At 38.4% G+C, this 11,515-nt stretch overlaps 1 protein-coding gene across 1 annotated transcript; it reads left to right on the forward strand.

The window, feature by feature from the left end:
- Positions 1–537: 537 nt before the first annotated feature.
- Positions 538–9,015, forward strand: LOC132257408 (cilia- and flagella-associated protein 58-like). Its single transcript, XM_059754292.1, has 11 exons — positions 538–745; positions 811–1,166; positions 2,299–2,476; positions 2,542–2,856; positions 2,931–3,381; positions 4,261–4,934; positions 6,312–6,460; positions 6,548–6,686; positions 7,359–7,502; positions 8,584–8,737; positions 8,826–9,015. Exons 1-10 carry the CDS (start codon positions 617–619, stop codon positions 8,695–8,697), a joined length of 2,649 nt encoding a protein of 882 aa, XP_059610275.1. The 5' UTR covers positions 538–616; the 3' UTR covers positions 8,698–8,737; positions 8,826–9,015.
- The last annotated feature ends 2,500 nt before the right edge of the window (positions 9,016–11,515 follow it).

An 11,515-nucleotide genomic window follows, 5' to 3' on the forward strand; every position in this document is an offset into this window, starting at 1 on the left:
AAAATTCACTTGAAACAGCTGTTTTGGGCATCTTTTCCGATCATAACCTCAAAAATATCACTAAAAGACTTTATAAACTTCCGTTTAGAAGCTTTCTAGACCGCAAAATCTTCTCTTTGGTTTGTTAATGAACTCAAAACTGCAGATTCAGAGTCAAAACCCTGCAGAAAGTGGTCTAAATAAGCATTTTTCAAGTCAAAATGACTCTTTTTGAGGTTATATGTGACTTCAACACAGTTAACAGTGTTCTTTCTTTATGGAAATGCTGAATTCTGCCAATGACTAGAAATCTTAGCGACTTTGGCATAAGAATTGATGTTCTAGAATGCGAAATATTCACTAAATCCATCTGTAATTTGTGACATAACCTAGAAAAAGTTTCTTTTTCTCGTACAATTCAAAGGAAATTGAAAGAATCGGGATAATTTGGCAGTAAAAGAAGCACTCAAGAATGGAAGATTGTAAGTTTTTGAACACTTTCACTTCTTTTAATACTTCCGCTGAGTTGTACACCATTTCTGGCTGAATTATCTCCCCCTTGTTGCGTCGCTGGTGTCGTTATTGACTTTCGGGCAATTCTTCTGCATCAATCCGTGGAATTCGGCAGCGTGAGATCATGGAACAGGAGCCGGAGAGTGGCGAGGATTCGCATGCTCAGGCTGAGTCAGCGACTGAGGAGGAAACTCCGCTTCCGGACACCATATCAGATGAGTATTACAGTGAAATCTGCACTCGTGCCAATGAGGTTCGTTCACGGCCGCGCGCGTCAACCGTGAGAATGTCTCGCAATTCGGTCTGATTGCATTCCAGCTCATCCAGACGCTGCAGAGCGAGCAGCAGTTCGTGTGGGCGGACGAGTTCCAGCGGATCTTCGTGGTGTGCCAGGGACTGCGGAAGCTGCTGCTGGAGGAGCAGCACAAGAACGAGGATCTGCAGCTGGACATGCTGCGGTGTCAGGAGCGCATCGCGGAGGTGATGAAGCTGTCCGAGGAGGATCAGGAGAAGATCGGCCAGCTCAGGGAGGAAATTGAGTCGTCGTGGAGTCAAACGGACGCGGCGCAGGCCAGAGAGCAGGAGGCGCAGAAGCAGATGTACGTGATGCTGGACAAGTTCGAGCAGCTGCAGAAAGAGGCGGAAAAGTACACAGACAGCAAGGATGGACAAGAGTAAGAGTGGATTTAATTGCAGCTTTCAACGAGTGAATCGATTACGGAATTCTAGAAAACAACTTTGTAAAATGATTATTTGTTTATTAGGGCAAATTGCAAGTTTACTCGTTTAATATCGTTTCTACGCTTTTTGTATAAATTAACCCACTTTGATGAATAGCGAAAATGTCCAAATCAGTCAAACGAAGCGACTGATTTGGTTGAATTCCTTATCAAATCCATCAAAACATGTCAATTTACAACAATGGAAGTCACATTTTAGCCATTCTACCACACAATCAGACAATCAGCAATGTTTGACATGAACAATGAAGCGATTGAAGATAAAATGTACATTCTTTCCAATTTTTTCTAGAAGAATTTGGGTTTATTTTATTCATTTTACCTAAAAAACAAATAAATGAGGTAAATAACATTAATAAAACTCTTCCGCTTCGATCAAATTGCGAGCATTTAATAGTGCTCAAAGCGAATTAATGCTCCCAATATTGCTAAATTTTAAAAGACTTATCAGAAATCGGACTAAAATGAAGCTGATTTCGGCAGATAAGAATATATCCAAGAATAAATCAAGTTAAAACCCGATAAAAGCAGAATGTTGTCTTGATTTTAACGGAGAAAACAAACATCAAAAATATACGATTTAAATTTATCTTAAAGTAGACTAAAATTAAATCTTTTTGGCTTCAAATTAAGATTTTTTTTCTGAATTTTGCCCGAGATAATTAAATTAGTTCTGTTTGGGATGTAAAAAAACGAATTAATCTCTTTATTCCTTGTTTTTAGTTCCAATTCTTAAGCAAAATCTAAATTCCAATATCAATTAATATCAGTTTTAGTGTAAAAGTGCAGAGAAAACATCTTATTTTCTTCACAAGCTCATAAATTTAGGAATAAAAATAAGAATAATTTGTTCTTAATATATTTTCACTCCGAAATCGACTTGATTTTATGACGATAATTGCTAAATAATTTCAATTTTATGAAGAAATTATCAGAAATAGATCAAAAAGCTTGAAATTATACAACGAAATATCGAAAAAGGCTGGAAATTATGTAGATTCAGGCTAATTTTAAGGTCTTTCTTGGAAATTATTTTCAAGAACATAATATTTCGGTGAATTCGTAGAATGGGAACTTCGATGGCGAAGCACAAGGAGGGAATTCTGCGCGAACGCGACAGACTCAGCACGGAAGTGGAGGATCTCAGCATCAAATTGCAACTGCAGAAGACTTATGCTGAGGAGTTGGAGAAGAAAATCACGGATTTCGAGAGTAAAAACAAGGATCTGTACAAGTTGTTGGACGTGAGAATAACTTGCTTAAGCGATTTGCGATGAGTTTTTGAGTGTTTTTTCTTGTGGTGTTGCAGGAGACATCGAGTGAGGCGTTCAAAGAGAAGCGTTTGCTGGAGAATTTGAGGACTGAATTGCAAGATGTGGCAGCGGAACGTGATCTGTATGCGGAAGAGGCGAAGACATTCAAGACTAAATACAACGTCATCCATAAAACAACTCTGCAGCACAATCTCCAAATGGCCGCAATCAAATCCAACGTGGAGAGGTTGTCGACCCAGAACACAGTTCAGTCCATGAAGATCGCCAAACTCTCCGGCGAGTACGACAATATCGTGCACGTGCGTGACAAACTGTCTCACGATCTCAACGTGAAAGGCAATATTCTCAAGGTTGGCGATGGCATTTTTGCGTAACACCAGCGGCACAATGGCCAATTTGCTTCTCTCTTTCTTTACATTTCCAGCTGAAGGAGGATGAGAACAATAAATTCCGCGTGGAAACGGCGAAATTGGTGAAATCAAAGGAATTGCTCATGAGGAAAATGATGACGGCCGGAGTGTCGAAGGTGATTTGGGAGCAGGAAGGGCTCAAACTGAAGAACATCATTGCGAATTTGGAGAAGGAATATGAGCTGCTGAAGAAGACGCACGACAAGACGAAATCCCAGATTGACAATTTGACGCGTGAGCGCGATCTTGTGCGAAAGGATTTGATTAAGGCGAACAGAATTATTGGGGAGTTGAATGAGAAAATCCTGCTGCACGATCAGGAGACGAAAACCCTGAAGCAGGAGATTAAGAGCCATCAGAGTGTCATCCTGAAGAACAAGGAAGCCATAAGAAAGGCGGAAAAGGATAGAGACAAGAATGCTGAAGAACTTCTTGTCTGGGTGGCAAAAGAGGAGCGTTTCAGGGGTAAAAATCACTTCTTCGCTGTAAATGTCGATAAATTATTGAATTCAAGGGGGAGATAATATGTGGTAAATCTGTACAACACTTCTTGACACTTCTGACAGTTTCTGTGCCGAATCTTCAACACCTCAGACACCTTTAAGGCATTTTAAATCGCCTTTTAGACTGTTTCTCACACTCAATTCTGACTTAGCACAGTCTAATCAAATTGTGAGGTTATGAATCCTACTTGAAAAACTTTCTTTGACAGATTTGTATCCTTCAAAACCCGGAAATTAGTAAATATCAGTGAATATCTCAATGTTTTTACTAGAAATTGAGAATGAATTTGCTACATTCAAGTAAAAACAGCGGAAAACCCTAAGCAAAAATATGTTTTTCTAGACTGGAATAATATTTTTTGAGGTTATGATTGACATTTAAGCTTTTATCTCAATCAATCTGAAGTTTTTTCGATCACAAATGCTCAATTTTGCCGAGAAAATGAGGAGTATTCTCAGCTTAATCACAAATTTGATGATTTTCAGGGTTTTTTAAACATCAAAATCGGTTTTAAATCAAACCACATAACCTCAAAAAGTCATCAAAATGATTTTTGTAGGCAAAATAATGAAGAAAATATCTTAATTTGTTGAAATACAACCTTTTGCATTCCAAATATTATAAATATTTCGACACTTTTAATTCTTAACACTTCCTTTAAAGCTGTACACCACTTCCGACCATAATATCTCCCCATTGATGGAATTTAAATGAGTGAAATTTCCATTTTTAACACAATTTTAGGGAGAAATTAGGGCTGATAAGGACTGATTAGTCTTTAGATTGTTGATTTTAGCAATTTTTCAGCAATATGAGGCTAATGTTTTAATTTGTTTCCAGAGGAAATTCAAAAGAAGATCAATCAAATAACGGAATTGAAGGGGAAAATTTCTGACTATGAGAACAAGGTTTTCCACGTGCAGCAACTCTACGAGGCGGCCAGGACTGAGCGATCCAGTCTGCAGAAGGAGGTGCAAGTGTGCGCCGAGGAGCGCGAGGAGCTGAAGAAGCGCCTCAGGACAGTGACGAAGCAAGCGGAGCAGGCAAAGGAGGAGCTGACGCAGCGCGAAGCCGATCAGGCGAAGGTGCACAAGAACCTCGACAGGGCGGAGAAGGAGAAAGTGGCTCTGAAGGCGGAAATTCATGGCACACTGACGGGTTTGCAGCACATCAAGTCGGAGATGAAGGAGAAGCAGATGGAGATCGAGAGGATGCGAAAGACTGTGGAGGATTGTGACGCAAGTGTGCTGCGATTGCAGAAGCAGCTGGACTCGACGGTGAGCGAGAAGGATCTCGTGGGTGGACAGCTCATTGAGCGCACGGAGGAAGTCGCCTTGGTCAGCGAGAAGCTGCAGGATCTGCAGTTGGCGCTGGATCGCAGTGAGACGCAGTACGCCAGGCGACTGGACGACATCCGACTCCTGAAGGTGGAGATCAGCGGGCTTCGGTCGCAGGTGAAGCTGCTGTCTCGCGGCCTGGCCAACACGACGGATATGCAGCAGGAAGTGTTGCAGGTAATATCACTAAATCATTCAAATTCCTGGTTTTATAAGGATTTATTTCATGTGTTGGAATTGTGCATATTTTTCACAGAACATTTGAATAAGATAAATTATTTTCTTCTTTTGAAAACCTGCCTTGTGTCTTTTGAATTCTTAAGTTGCGCTCTTAAAGATTGATTTACAAAATATTCACCTTTTAATGGGGTTTCTTTGGATTCTTTCTCTGATTCCAAGGGGCAGATATTATGGTCGGAAATGATTGTACAATTTCACAGAAGTAAAATGTATAGAATAATTGCATTGCTAAAGCTTCTGTTTCAGAAAATTGAGGCATTTTCTAAATAATTTTGCTTAGGAAAATCAATTTGTTCGCTTTTTTTAAGGTTATGTGATTGATTTTAACAGATTCTGGTGATAAAATAACCCTTAAAATAGTCTGATTTCTGTTTAAGATTGGAATTTTTCTCTTTTCATGGCAAAATTGAGCATTTGCGTTCGAAAAAACTCCACATTAGTTAGAAAACAGCTTGAAAGTCAACCATAACCTCAAAATTGTTTAAGAGAATTCTCTTTGCTTAGTTATTTTTATGGTTTCTGCTCTAAAATGGCAAATGCAACCTCATTATTTAGTGGAAACATTGTGATATTCACCAATTTAAGCCATTTCCATGTTTAAAGTATTGTTTAAATCGAATTCATAACCTCACAATTTGCCTAGAATTTTTTTTTTAGCATCTTCCTGAAAACGTAACTAGAAAATCAAGACGGAAATTGTTCATGAACAAATCCTGGGACATTAAAATCTTTTTATACGGTCTGAAGTGTTAAAGATTCTGCAAAGAAACTGATTTAAGGCATATTATCTCCCCCTTGTTTGACTCTTTATTCTATTGAATTTACATATTTCGTGTCGCATTTTGTATTCTGTACTCTTTTGCATTTCAAAGCTGAAATATTTATTCTATACTGAAAATCCACTGTGATAAATGACAAAATCATTTTCTTTCATTAATCACAACTGACAAACAACAGAGATAGTTCAGAATTCACACATTGATTGCTGACTGAGTGTGTAATAAGTAGTTTAGTGAAGAAAAAAACATCAAAATCTCTAACAAATGAGATTAATCCCATTCGTGAAGAGTGAATGACCAGTATTTCGCTCTCCTTGAGCGTTTTTTGGTCTACATTTTATTCATCTAAGCTCTCAGGAATACTTGAGATTAATTCTTGAGATTTATCGCTATCACTTCAGCACGCGCAATTTTTTCAAAGTTCCTGTCAACAATTTACAATTACACGTGTTATCTTGCTCGACACTGGCAAATCAAATACACAATTACTCATGATGACTTTGCTTGTTCAGAATCACTCTCCATCTTTTCGCAGCTTCATCGCGTCTTGTCGCAGGAACGCGTGAAGGCGAAGGCTCTCGAGGACGAAATGACCACGCCGATGAATGTCCATCGCTGGCGCGAGTTGGGCGGACGCGATCCGGACAAAATGGAGCTGATTGACAAGATCCAAGCGCTGCAGCGGTGAGTGGAGCAAAAGTTGCTCATTACGCCACTGCATGACCACTTGATAAGTGATTTATATGAATATTCAATTGGTAATCTTCGCAGACGAGTTTTGAGGCAAACAATTGACGCAACGCACAGAGAAAATGCACTTCAGGAAGCCCACCAAGAGACATACAAGCTGAGGAAGGTGTTGCTCAAGCTTCCCAGTCATCGCATCAAAGAGAGACTCAATTCCACACAGGTTACACACAATTACCTCAATCCAAGAGGGACACAGTGTGCTCTCAATCTGTACACCACTTCCTCAATAATTCGTATCAATGTCTTGAGGTTTCATGCGATATTTCTGTGAGAAGTCACGTAAAACAGCTGTTTTGGGCGTCTTTTCCTACTATAACCTCAAAAATATCACTAAAAGACTTTATAAACTTCAGTTTAGAAGCTTTCTAGGTCACAAAATCTTCTCTTTTAATTTGTCAATGAACTCAAAATTGCTGTTTCAGAGTCAAAATCGTGCAGAAAGTTGTCTAAACAAAGATTTTTCCCGTTCAAATGACTCTTTTTGAGGTTATGTTTGATTAAAACACAATTTTCGGTGTTTTTGGCATAAATGTGTCAGAATATCAATCTTGGCGACTTTAGCATAAGAATTGATGTGCTAGAATGCGAATTATTCACTAAATCCGCTCTTGATTCGTTACATAACCTAGAAAAAGATTCTTTTTTCGTAAAATTCTAAAGAAATCCAAAGAATCGGGATGATTGGTCAGTAAAAGAAGCGTTCAGGAACGGAAGATTGTAAGTTTTTGTACACTTTCAATTCTCAAGTACTTCTTACTGAGCTGTACACCACTTCTGGTTGAATTATCTCCCCCTTGCTTCAATTCGCCTGTGTTTTTCTTGCCAATTTCAGCGGGCACTTATGCTGAGAACGCGGGAATTGAAGGCGGTTGTGGCGGAGCTGAAAGTGAAGGATTTGGATATCAAAAGTCACTCGTCGAACTTAGAAGAGATCAAGCATTCGCTCGTGGAAGCCAGGAAAGAAGCAACCAAACAGGTGAGACAAAAAGTACTCGTGTTGTTTTACTGCTTTGTTAATTACATCTCCAGCGATTGTTCATTAGAGGAGGGAATCGATGTGAATAACATCAATCATAAGTGGATAATAAAGTCAGTGTAAATTGTGAACAACAATTTTTTCCTCCAAAAGACGCATTCCAACAGCAAAGATTATGTATACAAATTTGTGCGATGAGAGGCAAAAATGGTTTTCCTAGCTGGGTTTTTCTGGGTTTTTCATATAGAGTCTAAGAATAAGAAACACACCCTGTTATTAATGCGCAAATACTTGCATCTCATGTTTAAGTAATAATACACCTTGTGATATACAATTAGCACTGAAATTTTCTTCACTTCCAATTTTTGTTCAAATGTTGAATCTGAACTCGAAAACAAACACTGGAATTACATGAAATGTTTTTGGTGTTTGTTTAGTGAATATCTTGTTTTTGTATCCAATAAAAATTGTGCCTTTTCATTGCATTCTAAGTCACAAAATACAATTTGTTCAGTTGAATGTGTAGAAAGTAAGTCCAAATTTGCGGTTTAGTTCTCGATTATTTTAAATTAATGTAGCGAAATGTTGAATTTTTCACGCTTATCGACTATTCTTAATCCATTTGTGTATAAATGCGTAAAATTCTGCGCTTATTTCCTCCCTTTATTTTATCCACAATGTTTTTTTTTCTTTTATTATTGAATCCTAACCAATATAAATTTTTGCATCTTCACCACAATAGCAAACCGCTATAACAATTGATTGAATCATACATTTTTCCACAATCTTCATTACCATTTTATATACAAAACTAATAGGAAATGTTTTTCGCTCAATTGCAATATTTATTTTTATACTTTTCGTTTTTCTTTTTCAAACTAATTGCTGTAACTGTACATTCGCAATTTCCTCCACCACAAACTCACTGTCTTTTTGCACAGACTTACGCATTGTTTGCTCTCGCGACCAGATTATTTGTGTGTTGAAAAATGTTTCTCCTAAGAAGAATATAATATAATATAAATGCGCTCTTTTTTCCAATTTCCTCCCATCGCGGCGCGCGCGCGCGCGCGAAATGCAGAAGAAAGAAAAGCTGAGGTTGCTGGAAACTCAGCGACTTGTGCAACAAATTCAGATGATGCCATCAACAGTGTCGTGCAACAGATCAATGGGAGCTGGCTACAAAATTGTGTAATTGCTACCACTAACAATCATCATCTGGGAGAAATATCGCGGTGAGGCACTTGTAGTTAATTGTAAAATACCAAGAAATAGAGAGCTTATTAGTTGACCCATATTAAATTCAAAATGCTTCATCGGCAGTTTTCTGCGGCAAAATGCTTACGCAAGACGCTGGACATTGCTCGAGGCACAGAACACACAGTCTTCTCTCTTTCCCAAGACGACATGGCTTAGAGAAACATCCAGCAAAGAAGCAACTCCATCACGATGACACGGCGAAGTTTGAGATTCTATAATAAACTTATCGCGTAGAGAAAAAAGTCTCTTCTTAATTCCTGGGGCTGAAATCCAGTGTCTGGATGGAATTTATTGGATCAATCATAGTCTTGAGTTGTGTGCAAGAATATAAAAAGTATATTTTAGCGATATATTGCGCAATTGAGGCGTTTTTTTTTATCCGTGGACAAGCTTGTAAAAATGCTCCATGCGCAGCAACCAGTTTCTTAGCCATCCACTCGGAATCTCACGAGAGTGAGACGGCCTCAAGTGAAAACGACAGTTTGCACAATTTATATTTACACCATATATATGTACATTATTTTATGCTATACATATAGCGAGAGGCACACAATCATTTACTCAGCTCTCTGTGCAGAATTCGTAGAGATTTTACTTTCTATAATACAATCTCACACGCACCGTTTTCGTTTTGCACACTGATCCCCATTTGGGGCCTTAGATGCTCTGCGATCACAAACACGCTCAACAGGCCTCAAGATGAGTCGTCGCCAAACTGTAAGACGCCACACAGTGACAACTGTCCAAAAAGAGACTCCTAATTGAGAGATATAAATTCTTTTGTCGTCAATTCCTCAATTTTCTTGAAGGCTTCCTTTCTCACACCTCCAACATTTCTCAAACACCGCGATGTTTAGGGGCACGTCAATTGAGTGTTTGGCGTGTTTCTTGTCTCTTGGAACCTTGCTTCAGACAGAGAAACAAGACATTGTGGTTGAATCATCAGCCAGAAGATCCATAAATCAGATCCGCCACGAAACAAGGGGAAGATAATATATCTTCGTTTGCAGACTATAATTTTCTCACGTTTTAATATGATATTTCTATTGGAATCTAACTTTTTCTTACCATAACCTCAAAATATCACTAAGATATCGTCAAAAACTCCATTTAGAAGCTTTCTAGATCACAAAATTGTCTCAAAATTGCCGATTTAGAGTCAAAATCCTCCAGAAAGTTTTCTAAATAAACATTTTCCATGTATTTATTAATATTTTTGAGGTTATGTTCGACGTTAGCACAATTCTCTGTGTTTCTTGACATGAAAGGATCAGATTAGAAATGATTATTGCTTGAAAATGCTTAATTCTGCCACTGATTCTCGATTTCTTTGATCTTAGCATCAGAATTAATGTGCTAGAATCTGTACTTTATTCCTTACATAACCTAGAAAAGGATTGTTTCTTCGTGGAATTCAAAAGAAATCCAAAGAATCAAGATAATTTGGCAGTTAAAGAAAGTATTACGGCCGGAAATGGTGTATAGCTTTTGTGAAAGTGTTAAAATATTGTATTTCTAGGTTATGTTTTCGATTTAAAACAGATTTTTGTGATGAAATAACCTTCAAAATCATCAAATTTGTGCTTCAGCTTGGATTATTTCCCTTTTCCTACACACAATTTTGAATTTGAGTTCGAGAAACCACAGATTAGTTAAATTTCAGTAGTAAAATAGAGCTTAAAAGTCAATCATAACCTTAAAAAGAAATGTCATTTCAGTCTAGAAGTAGTTATTTCTGTGGTTTGAGTTTCAAAGTGAAAAATTCGCCATATTTTGTCATTTACACTTTTAAAAAGATTCTTTTGCCCGGATTCATAACCTCACAATTTGGTGAGAATATTTTAAAGCATTTTTCTAGGTTAAATTTAGAAATGAGGGTAAGAAACAGTTGAAGGAGTCTAAAAGTGCCTACAAAACGTTCAAAAGTGTCTGAAGTATCTTCACTTTGAGTTTTTCAACACTTCCACTGAGCTGTACACCACTTGTGACTGTATTATCTCCCCCTTGACACGAACTGATGAGGTAAATTCAGTAGAACAGAAAGTTTCAATGGATACAATTCGGGTTCGTCGCCAAGTCTAGTGTTTCGATCACTTTTCAAGATTCGCGACGAAATCCGACTGTCTTCCTGACTGTGATGTTCCTCATTGGGAAGACGTGTGTAGAACAAACAGCGCAGCATTATTTCCGCCAAGGTTGCATATGCTAATTGTTCGGCTAAATATGTGGTGAGAGATTGAAAAGTGATGTGATCATGACTGTGCGGAAAGAAGTGTTCCTTCTCTGGCATAATGTTGATTTCGCCAAAAACGTTCGTGACTTCGAAGGGACACAAAATCCAACTGTGTTTTCATGATTTCGACACACTGTTGTGTACATGTTCGTGTGTGTGTGTGTGTGTGCGCGTGTTTTTCAGCTTTTCCCTTTCTCCGATGCAATGCCCGAAGTGAAGTGACCAGTGTTGTGGCCACGGAGTAATTTAAATATCATTTTCATGCATTAACACATAGAATAAGCTGAAATATTCCCCATTCCACGGAGGAGGCGAATTATCCAAGCCAGTTGTCTATTACATATGCCCTCAAGTGGCCACCTCGGGCTGAGATTTTACCTGCTGTGAAGACGCACACAGAGGCGCGTCGCGAAGAAGTGTTGCGATGTGAGAAAACGGCAATTGTGAATAGGTGAAAATCCCCTCTCCTGGCCAGCAAACACATCCAATTTTTTGGTGTTGGTTGTTGGTCGCCACAGAG

Source organism: Phlebotomus argentipes, unplaced genomic scaffold, assembly GCF_947086385.1.
Source record: "Phlebotomus argentipes unplaced genomic scaffold, Phlebotomus argentipes genome assembly scaffold_4, whole genome shotgun sequence".
Lineage (NCBI taxonomy): Eukaryota > Metazoa > Arthropoda > Insecta > Diptera > Psychodidae > Phlebotomus > Phlebotomus argentipes.

Bases quoted from the DNA above. Each gene is read 5' to 3' on its own strand.
- LOC132257408 (XM_059754292.1), top strand. From the start codon at position 617: ATGGAACAGGAGCCGGAGAGTGGCGAGGATTCGCATGCTCAGGCTGAG. The intron at 746-810 runs GTTCGTTCACGG...ATTGCATTCCAG, and splicing joins TCTGCACTCGTGCCAATGAG to CTCATCCAGACGCTGCAGAG. The intron at 3,382-4,260 runs GTAAAAATCACT...ATTTGTTTCCAG, and splicing joins AAAAGAGGAGCGTTTCAGGG to AGGAAATTCAAAAGAAGATC.